General features: G+C 41.6%; 1 protein-coding gene across 1 annotated transcript in view; it reads right to left on the bottom strand.

Annotated features, from left to right (window-relative positions):
* DENND3 (DENN domain containing 3) overlaps positions 1–20,220 on the bottom strand; it is an 81,526-nt gene that overhangs the window by 41,397 nt on the left and 19,909 nt on the right. The window contains exons 5-9 of the mRNA XM_039524878.1: positions 9,933–10,044; positions 8,631–8,750; positions 6,984–7,202; positions 4,711–4,832; positions 3,069–3,224 (exon numbers count right to left, since the gene is read on the bottom strand). Of these exons, the coding sequence (XP_039380812.1) occupies positions 3,069–3,224; positions 4,711–4,832; positions 6,984–7,202; positions 8,631–8,750; positions 9,933–10,044 (729 nt within the window). The remainder of the gene's footprint in view (positions 1–3,068; positions 3,225–4,710; positions 4,833–6,983; positions 7,203–8,630; positions 8,751–9,932; positions 10,045–20,220) is intronic.

Raw genomic sequence — 20,220 nt, 5'->3', positions numbered from 1 at the left:
TGTGGGTAAAAAACCATGAGGTTACTTATCCTAGACGCATGCATAACATGGTGGATGAAATAAGGGATCTGTTTTGTTATTATATAATGATACTCAATATGAATTAATAATTAAGGATGAACTGAATGTTAAAGAAGAATTTGAATGAAGATGGTAATGGTACGGTGAACCAAATTTGGGACAACATACCTGAGGACGTTCACAAGACCTGTGTACCATATAAGTCTCAAGACTAAAGTAGGGTTTTAAAGACACAAATATGATTAAAATATAGTTTAAATGGTGCCTAGACCTTGGTCTGGCCCTCTGCACGGCTGTGAATTCCACACAATTAATTGTGAGAGCATCGGACAAACTTGGCAAATGGAGTGTGGCAATTTTGACTAGAAGTATTTGCAGAGTATTGAGTTATCAGTATGTTCGCTGCCCTTTATGATTTGTCATAAGGACTAAAAATGCCTAGGTCTGTTCAGCCATAGATCTCAAGGTACTATCTAAGTGTCAGATAGATATCATCAGCCTGCTTCACAGATGGAAGAAGTGACTTTGCTTGAGGTCACACACCTAATCACTGGCAGAGCTCGACTAAAACCCAAGACTCAACTGCCCAGTTCTGTGTACTGTCCATGGGACCATATTGCCTCCGCTTGAGTCATAAATCACTGACTGATGGCATTATCTTAACTGTATTATGGCAGCATAAATATTCATATGAATCTAGAAAAATGGTGGTTAATAAAAGGATATAAAAACAAACCCTAAATAATGTAGGTTTAAGTATAAAACCTCTGCATACAGAAATACAAGACACTTTATTGAGGAGAATAAAAACCAGACAGCTTGAGCCGGAAACAGAAATTTCATCAAAGATTTACTTTCCTTCATTCCTGGACTCTGGTAGATAGAGCATTAGAAGACAGAAGAGACATTGCTGGAAAAAAGAACAAAAAAGAGAAAGTTTGAAGGAAGAAAAGGAGAAAGATGGCAACCCCATTTGGAGAATGCTAACAGATTTTAATTCTAGATATTATCTATTTAGAGAGACGAAGCATCTATTCATTTTTGTAGCCAAGTATTCAATGTAATTTTAAGAGCTAAACTTGTCAGGTAGCAAAGTATATTTCACCTAATCTTTATTTCGAGTATATAGCAGTCAATAGTAAAAGCTCAGCAAATCTCACACTGGCAGCATATCAGATTCCTCAGACTCATTAGAAAAACATTTTTTCCTTCTCCAGACTATGTCAGTATCTACTAAGTGGCAATCGAGTACCAGCAAGCCAGCTACCTCGAATTGAACAAATGCCCTAGGGTTGAGCTCAATTAGTCTTAACATGTCAATTTACATTTATTACTGGGATGAAGCTATGTGCTGACGCTTCCCTGATATACTGTACTGTTCCATTTATCTCACAATATGCTACATTACCAACCGTCACAAATATATCATTTGAATTTAATGAACTCACTCACTGGAGCCTGCAGAATCATCATCAGACCCTCAGTATTTTTATTAGCGGGGTAGCCATGTTAGTCTCTATCCACAAAAACAATAAGGAGTCCGGTGGCACCTTAAAGACTAACAGATTTATGGAGTCTCCATGCATCTGAAGAAGTAGGTTTTTTACCCACGAAAGCTTATGCCCAAACAAATCTGTTAGTCTTTAAGGTGCCACCGGACTCCTCATTGTTTCAGTGTTTTTATTCCTTTGTATTAAGCTATATCATCATCATGATAAATCCACCAGCAAACCATGGAGCTCTCCCACTGGTATATCTAGATTTACAGAATCTCTGTTCTTTTTCTGTGCTGTCCTCTTGTAGACCTGGGCACTAGAAATGACACCTCTCCAAACACACACAAACCTACGGATGTCCCACATGAATGGGATGTTCAATAAATGCTGTGAGCATGCTGAAGCACTATATGAATATTAGTGTATTGGGTTAGGGTCTCAGAACCAGTAGAGCTGGAACAGTTGGGCAAATACCTCAGAGGAAAAGAAAAATGTGACTCTGGTCCAAGTGATTAAGATACTCGGAGAATCTGGACGAGGACCTTACAAGTACATTTTACTAATATTGAAATAATTTGTTTCTGCTCAAACCTACACAACCTTGCATTAATAAAGTAAGATCTCAGGGAACTAAGGGGAAATTTGAGATTTTGCAGAAATGTAAAGGCAAATTTCAATAGATTTCTGGGGGAAAAGATTTAGGAAAGTGACTGAAACCAACAAGAAAAATCAAAGCCAGTTGACTGTTCTTTCATCTGCTTATGAGAAAATGAATTAAATATATTGGTACTTTGACTGCCATCAGTATGGCTGATGCCATCCATAACCACAGACTACAAAGCACTTTCATAACTTTTCATTTCCTGTTTGTGTTCTTATGCTTTAAAATTTCACATGGTTGGGAGAGCAGACTCATGACACAACAGACAATAGAAAGCATCAATGAGCTGCGAAGATCAGTCACCGCATCCGAACTCACGTGCACAATGGAAGAGTCATACAGAGCTAAAGGGTCACAGAAACAATAAGAACAATCAGTTCTGCATTGTGTCTACTGGCTATACCTATACAATCTCTTCTCCCTAAGCATATTTTTATTCCTTCTTATGACCTTTGCAGCGTTTGCAGGTCTAGAAGACACTGGCACTACTTGTGTGACTATTACTCTCAGATTTGGTTCAGTATAAATAGCACTATCTGCAAATCTGAGACTTTTGGGCTACACCTCTCTTCCTGATGTTTTCACATGAAATGGCAGGGAGTTTAAAACAAGAATTTTAATTTCTCAGGATATTACCATGAACTCTTCATCTAAAGTTATGGATCACATAATGAAACTATACCCAATATGTAAACTGCTGAAATTTTAACACTGGCCACTATACTAAGCTAGCAACGGAATTCTTATCAGTCTTTCAACAGATCTAGAGATTTTTCACAGTATCTAAAAAGAAAAATAGAAACAGAATATTCCCAGAGATAGAGTAGGTGTGGATGTTAACTGGTACTAGGGTTTTATGGCATGCAATCATCATCATCATCACCACCCACCTGAAGATGTTGACAATTAACTGCAAAGTAATCTGCTGAACTTCAGTATTCAGTTTTTGCTGCCAAGCCCTCCTGCGCATTTGTAGTTCAATAAAGTCTGTATTGGAGCTGAGGTGACAGAGTTCTAGATCATAATGCAATTGAAGGCTCTCAACCCTAGAAAAGAGAAAATTAATGAGTTATCCCTTAAAAACCAAGGGTTTTTTGTTTGTGTTTTTTAAAGAGAAACTTGCATCTTACCCTACTTTCAACTAAAGAAATTACAAGATTTTAATTGCAAGTGTTGCTATAAAGCCAGTAACATTTCTTGAGAAGCCTACTCGTAATAAAACATGGAACTTTGGACATCTCCAGTGTACATAGCCCCTGGAAACATTCTTGTGTGGTATGGGCAATATTTGCCTTCTAATAAGTCAGCAATGACCAGGGCTGCCTAGAGGGGGGGGGCAAGTGGGGTAATTTGCCCCGGGCCCCACAGGGGACCCCACAAGAGTTTTTCGGGGCCCCTGGAGCAGGGTCCTTCACTCACTCCGGGGGCCCTGGAAACCTCTCGCGGGGCCGGGGCCCGGAGCTTCTTCTGCTCCGGGTCTTCGGCAGCAATTTGGCGGCAGCGGGTCCTTCCGCTCCAGGGCAGAAGGACCCCCCCACAGCCGAATTACCACCGAAGCGAGAACCGCCGCCGAAGTGCCTGGTCTTCAGCAGCAATTCGGCAGTGGGGGGAGGGGGCCCGCCGCAGGTCTTCAGGGCACTTCAGCAGCGGGTCCCGGAGCGGAAGGACCCCCCGCCGCCAAAGACCCCAGGCCCCCTGAATCCTCTGGGCAGCCCTGGCAATGACTGCATTACACCTTAAGTGGGGTGGCCATCATCTGGCTTGCTGTGGGAAGGGGTATACCAATTTAAGGGCTAGGGGGCGTAGAGAGGCACAGACACTGCTGCAGAAGCAGAACAGGTCAGCAAGGCAACACTGACTCATCCCCCAGGAACCTGAAGGGCAGGGACTTGATAAAGGGCAAGCCCTCCCTGCACCAGCAAGAGGTGTTTGTTAAAGGAGCAGAACAGGAGGGGTTCAGGACGCCTATGACTAGCTCAGCAGGGAGCCAACCCCTCCCCCCTTCCTTTATAGCCCACCTTAACCCTCATTTGGGGGGTAGAGGGGAAAAGGATGTTAAGGTCCCAGCAGCAGGTTGGCTAGGGATCAAAATGGAAAAGGTGGCGGGGGGGAGGGAAGGGTCAGACGAAAGCCCTCAGGTAGATATTGAAAGAATTAAGGAGTTACCCGCACTGTATGCTTGTATGTGCTGGGTAATCCCAGACATCTAAAGGATAAATAAATCTGTGGCCTAATTAAACCACATCCAGAGTCCATCCTTCTTCCAGTATAGGCTGATCACGATTATGGAATACCAACATTAGTACCCATAAGGAAAGAAGCATTACATTGATCAGATAATAAAGAAGGGATACGGTGGTTGGGTTTATGACATATGCACTGTAACTGTATAAAGCTACCTGTACAAAAAGTCCAATTTACCCTTGCCCGGTCTGGTATTTTTATTTATGTGACGTAAACAAAATCTGTCATAAAGAGGATTCCGTAGGACTTATCCTACTTACAGCACGAACCACTCAGGTTTCTTTTTACCTGTTTATAAATATTTCTGCTGCTTGTGAAGGGACATCTGGAATGACCACCTCATCTACAGATGATTTTGAATGTGTAATGTCTCCATTATCAATGTTGATTAGAATTAAATCCTCAGCTTCCTTTTTAAAAACAAACATGTTAATGATTTCAAGTATCAGAGGGGTAGCCATGTTAGTCTGGATCTGTAAAAGCAGCAAAGAGTCCTGTGGCACCTTATAGACTAACAGACGTTTTGGAGCATGAGCTTTCGTGGGTGAATACCCACTTGGTCGAATGCATGTAGCGGAACTTTCCAGGGGCAGGTATACATAAGCAAGCAAGAAGCAAGCTAGAGATAACGAGGTTAGTTCAATCAGGGAGGATGAGTCCCTCAAAGAGAAACTGCTGAGCTTCAGTTCATCTGCAAATTTGATACCATCAGCTCAGGATTAAACAAAGACTGAATGGCTTGCCAACTACAAAACCAGTTTCTCCTCCCTTGGTTTTCACACCTCAGCTGCTAGAAGACTCTTTGATGTTAATGATTAAATACAGTAACTCCGCGCTTAACGTTGTAGTTATGTCCCTGAAAAATGCTACTTAAAGCTAAACGATGTTAAGTGAATCCAATTTCTCCATAAGAATTAATGTAAATGGGGGGGTTAGGTTCCAGGGAAATGTTTTTTGCCAGACAAAAGACTATATCATATGCACATACATACCTATATATACACATACATACACAGTACAAGTTTTAAACAATTTAATACTGTACACAGCAATGATGAATGTGAAGCTTGGTTGAGGTGGAGGAGTCAGAGGGTAGGATATTTCCCAGGGAATGCCTTACTGCTAAATGATGAACTAGTAATAGGCTGAGCCCTCAAGGGTTAACACATTGTTATTAATGTAGCCTCACACTCTACAAAGCAGCACCAATGGAGGGAGGGGAGACAGCATGGCAGAGGGAGACACACAGTGTGTGTGAGTGAGAGAGACAGCCGTGCATTGCTCCCTTTAAGTATGCTGACTCACCCTAAGTACACTGCCTTTTTAAGTAGATTAGCAGCTGCTGTCTCAACTTGCTGCCAGCAAGCTCCCTCGGTCCTGAGCCCTGTCATGTCCCTCCCTGCTCTGTGGAGATGGCCTGATGGGGTAAAGGAGCGGGTGGGGGGGGGCACCCTGACATTAGCAGTCCTTTTCCCCTCCCCCTTGCACAGCAAGAGGAGGCTCCCAGGAGCAGCTCCAAGGCAGAGGGCAGGAGCTGCACATGGGAGCGGGGTGGGAGGGACAGCTGAACTGCCCGGCAATTGATAGCCTGCTGGGCGGCTGCTGCACAGGGAACTTAGAAAAGCGGGGAGCTGAGCTCTCCTGCCAACAAAGCCACTGCGGCTTGTGGGGGAGGGTTGGAAGTTTTTTGTCGGCAGGAGAGAGCTCTCTCCTGCCGACAACAGCAGCTACACTGCGTGCCTTTTAACAGCACGGCTGTAGCAGCACAGCCGTGTCACTGAAAGCCTCGTAGCGTAGCCATACCCTCACAAACCCTCAAACAAATGTAAATCTCTAAATTTTGGGCCCAAACCATCTGACAGTGTCACTTTGAGCAGCTGAAGTTTTATTTTTCACTGAAAATGCTCTTTATATATCAACCCACAAAACGCTTGTTAAAATAATATTAAAATTCAAAGAGAAGAAGAAACTGTGAATCCAATTCTGAAACTCCATTCTAAAAACTCACCTTTATATTGCTAAAGTTGAAGTGTTAAAAATGCTAATCTGGAAATCCATCATGACAAAGAATTAGGGATTGGAGGCCCATGTATTGCACAAAAATATTAAGCATTTTCAAAGCTGTGCTTGGTGCCACAAAGAAACAAGCAAAGATATGGGCCCTCCCTGAAAAATTTACAGTGTGAGGGCCTGATACTGCAATCACATACATACATGCAAAACATTATCAACAGGAAAATTCCCACTGGCTTCAATAGAACTACTCATGTGCATAAATTACATCTGAGCATACATTTGCAGGACTGGGACCCAAATCTGACATCACATAACAAACAAGGATCATAGACCATGTTGGGGAAGGAGAGGAAAGACAAGAGTTATAAGAATAAAAATCACTTGATAACTAAATGATGGTTCTGTTGAAGTTAAAAAAAATATTTTTGTAAGAAATCTGGCAAAAAATGTGTTTTAAAGAGGGACTGAATTGAGGAAAGGGAGGTGGCTTATTAAACAGACCTAGGGAAAAGGGGCAGCCAGAGTGGGAATGTTTTATGACAAACCTGGCTAACTTCTTCAAAATGATCAATGTGACATCCCATAAGAAAAGACGTTGGGGCCATTACAAAATCCAGCATCTGACGAGATAGAATAGGTACAAAAGTGTGTTGCCATTGAATAGGATGAAGGTACAACATGAAGCATTCAGCTATGAGTGTTAGCAGGGCCCAGTCAGAAGAAAAGAAAACAATCCTCTGCTCTGTTAAGATGCAAGTTATAATCTGGAAACAATAATGAAAATAACTAATATTAGTAGTAATATTTGTTATGTAGAACAAATTCTATAGAAAGCATCTCCAAGCACTTTACCATTTACAAACTGAGGTTCACTTTCAGGGAGATCAGTGTTACAGTAATACACATTTTACACATTGATAAACTGAGGCAAATACGAGTGTTAGGAATAAAAACCGGGGTGAAATACTGGCCCCAGTGAAGTCAATGAGAGTTTTGCTATTATTTCAGTGGAACCAAGATTTCTCCTCAGGAGTCCTGGTTATCAGTCCACTGGCTCTAGCCACAAGACTACAATGTAAGAGGCCTTTATAGCATCAAAATTAAGGGATAAAAAGCCAAACCAGACACTGATGAAACACACAAATGGACCACATACATTTTAGAGAAAAGGGCCACAAATTGTTAAGCTTGTATGGGCACAATTACCCAAATGCACATGTATTCAGATGCACTAGGAGGAGGTGATCACACACAAGATTTTCAAATGGGAAGGCTGGTTGTGCACCAAATGCATGCAGACAAATACGTGAGATAGTGGGCACGGCTAAAAAAAATAAGCCAACACTACCTATTTTCAGAACTGAGATGGATTAGATGCACACTAGGAACACACCAAAGGCACAGATGAAACAAGGATCCAGTCAGCCCTTCAGTTCAAAAGAGGAAGCAGCTGAGGGTGACAATGGTGATGTATTAAGAAAATAAGAGGGGCTGCTCGCAGGACATTGTCTTGCCTTTCTTCATTAATTACATTAGACACATAATGGTGGCACCTGTTGTGGCTCCACTGTTATGGCTGGCAGAGTTTTACATTTAAAACAGATTGAATTCTCTGCTATGTATGATAAAAACAGTGTATCCTCCCCCAAAATTACAGCACTTACTGTTTTATATGGAATGAATTTTATGGGAGTTTTCAAGTAAATCTGTTTAGTTTAGGAGTTTTAACAATTGGTCCTTTAAGAAATTTAGCACCTGGTGTTAGATCATGAAGAAAAAAGAATAATCAAGCTACTGTGTCTTTAAAAAAAAAAATCAGTTTAATCTAATATAATCTGGACCTCAAAAACACACAAATGCCTTAATCAGAAACATATTTATTGCATGGTGTTACTACACGGAGCTAAATTATTTGAGTGCCCTAATTGGGCATTTCCATATATTTTTAATGTGTTAGGATTTCTTTTAACTTTACCTTAGCTCTGAATTTCCTTTGTTTACAAGTGCATGATTTGGGGATAATTACATCTCTCTAATTTATTTAACCCTAAATTACTGATATGTACTCGCAACCTGAACTCCCATCTTGCAAATTTTTTTCTGGGAACAGACAACAAAGGAATCAAGGTAACAAGCAAAAAATGTGACACTTTACAGAATCTTTAAAGTTTTTTGTTTGTTTGCTTTATTACCTGTAGCACCTGTTCTGGTTTGAAACATAGTAATGGAAGATGAAGATCCAAGTCAATAACTGGGCTGTCTGGATCCTCCCGTGATGGAAAGACTATTTGAAGTGGTTTCATATTAAATATCTGTAGTAACACATGTTTTTCAATTAATTTTTAATGAAGAAATGGTCCCATAGAAATTTTAAATCCCAATTCTAACAATAAAATATTAGTTATCTGACAGAATTATTTGAGAGAGAGAGAGAGAAGCACAGATTCTAAAATTTAGCTTTATATACAAAAGATAATTGCAGTACTAGAAGTATTAAACTCAATAATAACTATCTCCATAAAGATTTATAAAGCATTGTGTGTTTCTTTTCAGTCTAGTAAGAGATTTTAGATACTGAAACAGATATTAAAATAGAGGAAATGAAATACCTTTTTTTACAAAATTATAAAATGTATTTTGATGTAATCATAATAAAAACATCTTTAAGGGACTCTTGTCAATTAGGTCTACTTTAAGTTTAGTCTAACTGCATTCTGTCTTTCTAGGCTACCTCTGCCTTTATCAGAGCAATATGTCTGGATTCATCTGCTTTATTATCTAATATTTTTTCTCCAATTCTAACTGAGAAACTTTACCAAAACATAATTTGTAATTTCACCGCTTGCTGATTACAACTTAAAATGTAGACCATCTTATAATAATTGATTTGATATAAATAAAGTTAATAATGAAGAGCTGAATCATGGCATTTAGACACAACCCACAGAAGGAACTGTGGAGAGCTGCACCATTCCAAAAGCAGCTTCTTGAAGCTCCCAGGAGCACACAGGGAGAATACACTCCTTTTTACAGTGCACCTATATGTGGTCCCCATTACTGTAGTATCTTTAATGTATTTATTCTCCCAACACCCTTGTAACATAGGGATGTATTGTCCTCATTTTGCAAATGGGGAATTGAAGCTAAGTGACTTGCCCATGGTCACACAAAACATCTGTGGCAGAGCAGGGAATTGAAACCACATCTCCCAAGTACTAGACTAGCACTCTAACCACTCAACAACCTTTCCTCTCCTCACTACCCTATCTGCTGTGCAGAAAGGGCAGAGCTATGGCCCCACCTTCTCCCCACCTCTTTGGTGGACGATGTGTCCATTAGAAAACAGGGCAAAAGCACAGGTACTGACTTCGGTGGCATCACACTGGCATTAAAACTGGTGTTACAGAATATGCCCCATTTTACACAAACAACATACTTAGTATTTTATAGCAGGTAATGTTAAAATAATTATGAAATTGAGCTTCACTAATTACCAAGTGGAGTGTTCCTGGTGGAGGAGTGGGTATTAAAGATAATTTTGCTGCAAATTCTTTTATACGATCATCAACGTCTAAATCCTTGAGAGGTCTCAGATGTACCAGTAAGCTGAAATTGAAGTATGCCAAATATTTTTTTAAAAAGTAATATGCAAAGAGGCTAAAAAATAAACTCTTCCTTGATACCTTAAAACTCAAAAAATTGTTGGTATGGATAAAAATATTACAACTATTTAACCTCTGGTTTATTAGATAATTTAGAGGCTCCAATTGATTTTAACATTGCTGCTGTATATGAAGCTGCTCTTTCATATCTTTCACACACAACTTTATTTATTCTTCATGTGTGCAAGTCTGTCAAATGTTTCTATTTTGGGAGTTTAACTTCTTAGTCATTTCAAAACCACAGAAGGCTAGAGATTATTGGAAATTAGCCCGTTTCTTGCAGGTTTACACGCACTATTCAGTTATAAATTAAAAATACACAATCCAAAAAAAGAGAGAGAGTTACTACTGCAGCATTACAATTGAGAAATTAAATGCACGTCAAACTCCAAAGTTTAATTTATTAAATTATCATTGCACAAATGTAGAGTAATGCAATAAATGACCATTAAAATGTGTGATTCAATGTGCATGCATTGTAAAAAAAAATAAAAAAAAAATTAATAACTATAAGAAGTTAGAACTTTGAATTTCCTGACTTTTGTGCATATAAATTTTCAATGTTAAATTACATTATCAGATTTGTTTTTTTTTAAAAATGCTTTGGTTCATTTTTTGTACATAAACATGCTATTATGTTTGCCTGTGAAAATAAGTTCAGACACTGTTGTCAGCTCCAATTCATACCACAATATTATCATATTTTCAGTGCAATAGTAGTTGTGATTGTGTCTAACTTGGGATTTAAGCTCCATGTGGAAGTGACCATTTCTTTCCCTATGTTTGCACATTGCCTAGCAAAGAAACAGAGCTCCACAGAGCACAACAACAAACTGGAGACCACCAACTGTTTCCCACAATCAGAAAATGTGGATCCTGATCAGCCACTAGCAGACAAAGACAAATACGGAAAAGTTTATTCCAACCAATAACTGGAGGATTCACATCTTAGAGAGGTTCTACTTTCAGTTCTGGAAGTCCTTTCTGACAAACTAACAAAAGTTGCTAGATCACAGGCCCTGGTTCTCATGGGTGACTTTAATCACCCCGATATCTGCTGGGAGAGCAATACAGCAGTGCACAGGCAATCCAGGAAGTTTCTGGAAAGTGTAGGGGACAATTTCCTGGTGCAAGTGCTGGAGGAACCAACTAGGGGAAAAGCTCTTCTTGACCTGTTGCTCACAAACAGGGAAGAAATAGTAGAGGAAGCAATAGTGGATGGGAACCTGGGAGGCAGTGACCATGAGATGGTCGAGTTCAAGATCCTGACACAAGGAAGAAAGGAGAGCAGTAGAACAGAGACCCTGGACTTCAGAAAAGCAGACTTCGACTCCCTCAGGGAACTGATGGGCAAGGTCCCCTGGGAGAATAACATGACGGGGAAAGGAGTCGAGGAAAGCTGGCTGTATTTTAAAGAAACCTTATTGAGGTTGCAGGAACAAACCATCCCGATGTGTAGGAAGAAAAGTAAATATGGCAGGCGACCAGCTTGGCTCAACAGTGAAATCCTTGCTCGTCTTAAACACAAAAAAACAGCTTACAAGAAGTGGAAGATTGGACAAATAACCAGGGAGGAGTATAAAAGTATTGCTCAGGCATGCAGGAGTGAAATTAGGAAGGCCAAATCATGCTTGGAGTTGCAGCTAGCCGGAGATGTTAGGAGTAACAAGAAGGGTTTCTTCAGATATGTTAGCAACAAGAAGAAAGTCAAGGAAAGTGTGGGCCCCTTGCTGAATGAGGGAGGGAACCTAGTGACAGAGGATGTGGAGAAAGCTAGTGTACTCAATGCTTTTTTTGCCCCTGTCTTCACAGACAAGGTCAGCTCCCAGACAGCCGCACTCTGCAGCACGGTATGGGGAGGAGGTGACCAGCTCTCTGTGGAGAAAGAAGTAGTTCGGGACTATTTAGAAAAGCTGGACGAGCACAAGTCCATGGGGCCGGATGCGCTGCATCCGAGGGTGCTAAAGGAGTTGGCCGATGAGATTGCAGAGCCATTGGCCATTATCTTTGAAAAATCATGGCGATCGGGGAAGGTCCCGGATGACTGGAAAAAGGCTAATGTAGTGCCCATCTTTAAAAAAGGGAAGAAGGAAGATCCAGGGAACTACAGGCCAGTCAGTCTCACCTCAGTCCCTGGAAAAATCATGGAACAGGTCCTCAAGGAATCAATTCTGAACCACTTAAAGGAGGGGAAAGTGATCAGGAACAGTCAGCATGGATTCACCAAGGGCAAGTCATGCCTGACTAACCTAATTGCCTTCTATGATGAGAACTGGCTCTGTGGATGAGGGGAAAGCAGTGGATGTGCTATTTCTGGACTTTAGCAAAGCTTTTGATACAGTCTCCCACAGTATTCTTGCCAGCAAGTTAAAGAAGTATGGGCTGGATGAATGGACGGTAAGGTGGATAGAAAACTGGCTAGATGGTCGGGCTCAAAGGGTAGTGATCAATGGTTCCATGTCTAGTTGGCAGCCGGTATCAAGTGGGGTGCCCCAAGGGTCGATGCTGGGGCCGGTTTTATTCAATATCTTCATTAACGATCTGGAGGATGGTGTGGACTGCACCCTTAGCAAGTTTGCAGATGACACTAAACTGGGAGGAGTGGTTGATATGCTGGAGGGTAGGGATAGGATACAGAGGGACCTAGACAAATTAGAGGATTGGGCCAAAAGAAATCTGATGAGGTTCAACAAGGACAAGTGCAGAGTCCTGCACTTAGGACGGAAGAATCCCATGCACTGCTACAGACTAGGGACCGAATGGCTGGGCAGCAGTTCTGCAGAAAGGGACCTAGGGGTTACGGTGGACGAAAAGCTGAATATGAGTCAACAGTGTGCCCTTGTTGCCAAGAAGGCTAATGGCATTTTGGGTTGTATAAGTAGGGGCATTTCCAGCAGATCGAGGGAAGTGATCATTCCCCTCTACTCAGCACTGGTGAGGCCTCATCTGGAGTACTGTGTCCAGTTTTGGGCCCCACACTACAAGAAGAATGTGGATAAATTGGAGAGAGTCCAGCGAAGGGCAACAAAAATGATTAGGGGGCTGGAACACATGACTTACGAGGAGAGGCTGAGGGAACTGGGATTGTTTAGCCTGCAGAAGAGAAGAATGAGGGGGGATTTGATAGCTGCTTTCAACTACCTGAAAGGGGGTTCCAAAGAGGATGGATCTAGACTGTTCTCAGTGGTAGAAGATGACAGAACAAGGAGTAATGGTCTCAAGTTGCAGAGGGGGAGGTTTAGGTTGGATATTAGGAAAAACTTTTTCACTAGTAGAGTGGTGAAGAACTGGAATGGGTTACCTAGGGAGGTGGTGGAATCTCCTTCCTTAGAGGTTTTTAAGGTCAGGCTTGACAAAGCCCTGGCTGGGATGATTTAGTTGGGTTTGGTCCTGCTTTGAGCAGGGGGTTGGACTAGATGACTCCTGAGGTCCCTTCCAACCCTGAGATTCTATGATTCTACGAAACTACAAGGTTATGTAATGACAGTCTAAAACACAAGATATAATCAGACTTTACCTTTCTTAGCACTGAGCCAGCCATTCAGCAGTCATACACAACCATCTAATTTTTCAAAAGTGACTAGTAATTTTGGGTACATTTTTGGTTGTCCAACTTGAAACACCACAGAGAGGCCTGACTTCAAGAAGGTGTTTTCTGAAACTCATACCTCTTCAAGGTATCTCAAGTCTGCCACTTAAAAGTAAGTTACCCAAAATTACTAGTCGCTTTTGAAAAGTTAGACCAATGTCCTCTCCTGAACAGAAATCTGTAAAGATTATCTGGCCAATAGTTTCAAAATTCACTCCTAGTTTGGCCCCTCCTTTCAGATGATGACAACTCTTCCCTATCAAAGCCATGGTGATCCAATCTTTTCCCCCATGATTTTGCCATCTCTTAGAATCATAGACTAATAGGGTTGGAAGGGACCTCAGGAGGTCATCTAGTCCAACCCCCTGCTCAAAGCAGGATCAGTCCCCAGATTTTTACCCCAGTTCCCTAAATGGCCCCCTCAAGGATTGAACTCACAACCCTGGGTTTAGCAAGCCAGTGCTCAAACCACTGAGCTATCCCTCCCCCCAACCTTCTCCTCACCTCAACCTTCAATTCCACTTTCTGGCCCCATCCCTTCGGCCAAGCAAGCCTAAGGGCTTGTCTACACTGGCACTTGACAGCGCTGCAACTTTCTCACTCAGGTGTGTGAAAAAACACACCCCTGAGCACAGCAAGTTTCAGCACTGTAAAGCACCTGTGTAGATAGTGCACCAGCACTGGGGGCTAGCTACGCCCCTCATGGAGGTGGGTTTTTTAGAGCACTGGGAGAGCTCTCTCCCAGTGCTCTGACGCGACTACACAAGCCACATTAAAGCACAGCCACAGCAGCACTTTAACATTGCCAGTGTAGACTAGCCTAAGCTTGATTCTTTAGAACTAGTCACCACTGCTCCTTAGTTAACCAAGGGGAGGATGGTTTTGAGCAACAAAAGGTGCTTCCTCCTACAACACACTGCATGCACTGCTTTTGTAGAACTCCCAGATTCTGAAGCTCAGGGAACAAGATCCTGGGAAAAAGATATCAAATCCAGGTCTCTTGTACAGCACGGCAGACCACTATACTGGCTAAACAATGCAGTGCTCTCTCCCTTGCTGGAGTTTTGAGGAATCACTCTGGCCCAATGTACCTGAAAGAGATACTCTATTCAATTGTGACCAGTTCCAACTACCTCTGCATAATAGAATATGGGCTTCTGCAGCACCCCTCCCCAGACTTCCTGTCCTCAAAACTAAGCAACTTAAGATACAGTTCCCAGTACCTCACTTGCCACAAACCTCTTCCTTTTTCCATTATTTGATCTACCTACCCTATCCTAAGCAAAACTCGAGTTGTCTGCTGCCTTTCCCACCAGAAAATTCAACAGGAATGCTTTGGTGTCTAAGTGTAACTAATGAACACTAGAACCTGATTCAGCCACTAAGACCAAAGTCACTAGTGATTGGGGGGGAAGGGGTGGCTCAATTTTTGGGTGGTCAACTTGAGACACATCAGAGGGGCCTGATTTTCAGAAAGTGCTGAGCACCCACACACTGAAAACTGGGCCCCTTTAAGATCCATACGCTGAAAATTGGGGCTCTTTAAGGAATTGCAAGTAGAGTACCCAAAAATTAATATTCTCCAAATCACTGGTCACTTTTGAAAACCTTAACCTAAACCTCTTGCTTCTCCAGCATAGGTAACAGAAAAATTAAAATAAACCAAGGCAACAGTTTCAGAGAGCCACATAGCAATAAAGCTGTCCTCAGAACAGAATACCTGCAGCTATCCTAGTCTGTCAGTGTGACGTATAGCAGAACACCCTAATGGTGTAGAATTTCAACCCAGGAGGAGTGTCCTCTGTCTTCCACACATCTGAAAATTTGGGCAGAACTGATTTTCAGCTTTCTGGTATTTTGAGCAGAAGTAAAATTGTACCCCAATTAAGTCATACAAAAGGTGCTCAGTTATAAAGATTGAAAAGCTTTCCACAATCCTCCAAGCAGAGCTATGGTCCAGCAAAAAAAGTGTTCAGTGTTCTAGTAAAGAAAATTAATTCTGAAAAAAATAATGGTTCAGAGGTTAAAAAGCCAGAAGGGACCACAGTGACCACGTGTATAATACAGGTCATAGGACTTCCCTAAATATATTCCCATTTGAACTTACTAGAGCACATCTTTTAGAAAAACATCCAATCCGGATTTTAAAAATTTCAGCGATGGAAAATCCATCACAATCCTTGGTAAATTGTTCCCATGGTTAATTACCCTCATGGTTAAAAATTTATACCTCATTTTTAATCTGAGTTTGTCTAGTTTCACGTTACAGTCACTGGATCTTTTCATAGCAAGGTATATTACATTGGAGAGTCTCCTCTGATCAAACTTCCGTTCCCCATATAGGTATGTAGACTCCTTCCATTATGGGGGCTTCTGGACCTTACCAGAGGTGTTTTGATTAGGCTTCTTTGTACTGTGCATTGGTTCCAAAAACCTACAACTACTTCCAATTGAATTGTAGCAGCTAGGCACTGTAAGGACTACAAATCCTACGATGCAGCAGTTGGCATCTTCTGGGACACTTTGAACTTGTCTCTGCAATCCTGTATCTGGGCAGAAGTGGAAAGTCAGGAGATCCTACAGTATTGATAGGCTGGGAAACTGGGTAGCTGGAAGAGAGAGGAAGCTGAGAAAAAAAGATCATGGCCTGAAAAAGCGTGTCCAGAATTTCAGGAGAGGGGAGCAAGCTGTGTTACCGTACCAGGTTTAGGCATCCAGCAGCATAGGAACTAGTAGCAGTTGCCTGTATTTAGATCCAGAGATTTGGAAGACTCAGTTGCCCAGACATCCCAGCTGAAACCACATGACCAGTATTAAGGACACATTGTACCTGCAGGCTTGCTAGCAGCGAGCTCTAGCTCATTTACTCTCTCTCGTAGCCAGCTACTGAAAGCTGCATCCAGAATCGCTGGCTGTACTGGCAGAACCTGAGTTGTGCCACAGGCAAGTGTGAATATCCCGGAGACTATCCTCCATATTTTGGGAGACCTTGTCAATCCCCTGGGTGGCGTGGTATGAAAGTCCTCATGCTAGAGGCAGCATGTCGTCGCAGGCTACTCAAGACGACGACCAGGGAGCTTGTACAAAAATGAAATTGCCTGTTTGGCTGTTTTATAACTGGGATTATTACCAGCTATCACTGTATCAATTTTAACCTGCTCTATATAAAAGTGCCTCACTCCCTATTATCTGGACTGCCTCTAATTCCACAGAGATACCTAGTGCCACCTTTGAACTCCTGTTCATCATACCCACAATCGTAAAGTGTCTGGGATTTTAAAATTACAAGGGAGCACGCACTCTGGAGGTGCTGATGATGAATGTTCTTGTGGACATTGAATGGGTTTGTTTTTTAACTTAAGTCTGTTGCAGTGAGTAGCGATTAAGTCACAACCACTAGCTGCCACCTATCATCATCTTGTCACAGTTGCTACAGTAGGTACCTGTTTTATTCTGTTGCACTGTCATTGTATTTTGCTATATTACTTTGAAGTAAAGCTGCTCGTGGATCCAACTTGCCTACTGCATCGTTTAGGCCAGAGTTGTTCCTGGAAGCTACCAAGGTACCCTACCATAGTTACACAGTACATATTCAGATGGAGGCACAGCCAACTGTCATTCTTTCTAGAAGTATAATGCTGCTGCAGATAGGTAGACTGAAGATTCCCAACTACCCAACACCGCCACTAGGACCTCCCCAGGATCTTCATCATCCTTAAGAATATCAGATGCACAAGCAAAACATGAGCACTTGCCAGCTTCCAGGGAAGAGAAGTATACAGCTACTTATAGACTGATCAAGTCACTCCTTAACCATCTCTTTGTTAAACTGAACAGACTGAGCTCCTTCAGTCTTTCACTAGTATATGCCTACTAGGCTATGCAACAGACATTACCAGCACAGTGAGAAGGCCGGTCAGTGTTCTGAGGCATAAACAGTATCTTAGCACGCCCAATAAATCATATGTCACAGTTAGTCTAGTTAAATCCTGACATATGCATCAACGAAAAGGATGAATGTACAAAAGGAAAGGAACAGACAACTTTAAACAGAACTGTGCCTATTTATGTACAAACGCTCCCCGACTTACGCAAGCATTCCAAGCCTTGCATAAGTCAAACTTTGCGTAAATCGGGAACATATACTCGACAATTACGCTAAAAAAAAAAAAAAAGCTTACAGAACTTTTTCCCGTAAGTCTGGATTCGCGTAAATCAGGTTTGCGTAACCCGGGGAGTGTTTGTACTACTATAGTATTTGATAGTGATGCCTCGGAAAAGCCTGCCCAACGGCAATGAGCTGTGGGAACAAAATATATACTTCAAGCAAAGAGATTACAAAGGAGTGTACAGGTTCTCTAACACAGTTAACTGAGCATGATTTACTTAAGAAATTTTTCAGAAAGGAAGGCCTTCTAACAGCATCTTTGGGCTGGCTCACAAATGTCTCAACCTTCTGTAGAGCAGACTTGGGGACATGTTGAGGGAGAGAGAGAGAGAGAGAGAGAGAGAATGTTCATCCATCCAAGAAGGGGATTCACTCAGAAATGGGTGGTTGCCACCAACTAAAAGATGCTTTTTTTCAGTTTAGCTAGAAAGTAAGAGAACTTGTGGCCTAGGGACAAGCGTACTAGACTAGGCCTCACGAGACCTGGATTCTATTCCTGCTTCTCTGTGCCTCAGTTTCACCAGCTGTAAAATGAAGATAATGATACTGATTTTTGTAAAGCACTTGAGATCTACTGATGAAAAGTGTTATATTAGAGGTAAGTATTATTATTGGTGCGTGTCAGGACACGGATAGCATACAACCACACTGGAATGGAAATACTTGTTCAACGAAACCCTTAACTTCTTGAAAAGAGCTATACTCCTGTAGATTAATCCAACAGCAACAATGTTTTGTAATGGCCTGGATTCTCAGTTGTTTGCCTTGGAGACAGAGTCACACACTCCCCTGTCTCCCTTTCAGTTAGTTCTGGCACTAGAATCACCAGCACTGCCCATTTGTAATGCAACAAGTATTTATAAAAGTAAGATTAATGGTACAGAACATAAAGATCTTGATTGTTCTGATGGAAATTTCCAAGTCAGTAATGTGACTCAAGGTACCCACCAGGATTTAATGTATCCAATTACAAAATATGAACATGTCTCAGATTTAAAAAAATAACTGGGACAAGAACAAGTTGTAACTTCTACTATTGGCTTCCCTTTGACTTATGTTAGGAACTTGAGCTGAATGCCCAAAAAGATAAAAAAACCTCAGAGATATCATGTATGAATAAAAATATCAATCCCATTAAGGGCCAAATCCTGTCCACTGGAGGTGCTGGAGCATGTGAACTGTGCGTTCCGGGAGAACTAGACTCTTTCACACACACACACGCTCTCAGAGCGGAATAAGTAACAGCAAAAGACATCTTCTTGCCAGCAGAACTATCCTCATTGCAACTTTCAAAGTCCAGTTCAAGTCAGTGTGTTAGAGCTCTTTTAAAAAAAAAAAGAAAAAAAGAATAAAGTTGGAAAAAATTGTTAGGTGACCTTAAGATAGAGGATAATACTGTTCCTCTATAACAATGACAGTCAGATCTCAGTGGTTCAGGAGCCAAATTGGTGATCAGCATTACTCAAAAGAGTCACCATAGTGAGAGTTTCATTGTTTCATTTACTATTTTTATTTATATATTATTCTCACAGCAAAATGACTGATGAAGTGTTATTACTATATCAACTACAATTGGTTAAGAACATAGTAATAGCATCCTAATTGATTAATAATTAAATCACACAGTATTTTAATATCACGCGCTGCAAAGGGCTGCAGGAGACCCATTAAAGAGCCACTTGCAGCTCACGAGCCTCACTCCAAGTATCACTGCTCTATAACAACAGAAGGCCCACATGAGAGTCTGCATTCTTTGTATACTGCAACCTATGCTTTCTGGGGATTTTTGCTGGTCTAGCATTCTTGGGGAATGGGAGGAGCCTGGATGGTGGATCTGCAGCCACATGGATCCATCAGCCAAATCGCTCTCTGCAATAGGAGTTAGGGAAATCACTGGAAATAGAGGCTGCTGCATGAAACTTAAGCATAACCAAATCTGAGAAACCAACTGCAAAAAAAAAAAAAAAAATATCACAAGCTGAAGGCTGTAGTTAGAGATTGCTAATATTCCATCTACACTGAGCATGCTCCCCAGCTCTTTGCTTCAAACTGCCACACAGAATTAAGCTTTCAGTTTCAACACAGATAAAACGTACAGAGGTGAATGCTTTCCCCACATGAAAATACTCTCTTTCCTTGTGGAGACTACAGAGAGCTAAAAGCCAGGAGAATGCAAGATCTAAACTTATCTACTAAGCAGTGTTTCATGAGGAAACTGGCGTGATCATACACCTCTACCCCGATATACCACCACCCCATATAACACAAATTCAGATATAACGCGATAAAGCAGTGCTCCGGGGGAAGGTGGCTGCGCGCTCTGGAGGATCAAATCAAGTTTGATATAACGCGGTTTCACCTAT

Source organism: Mauremys reevesii, linkage group 2 (genome assembly GCF_016161935.1).
Source record: "Mauremys reevesii isolate NIE-2019 linkage group 2, ASM1616193v1, whole genome shotgun sequence".
NCBI lineage: Eukaryota > Metazoa > Chordata > Testudines > Geoemydidae > Mauremys > Mauremys reevesii.
The sequence above is the reverse complement of the archived record's forward strand: the minus strand, read 5'-3'. Positions and strand labels throughout refer to the sequence as shown.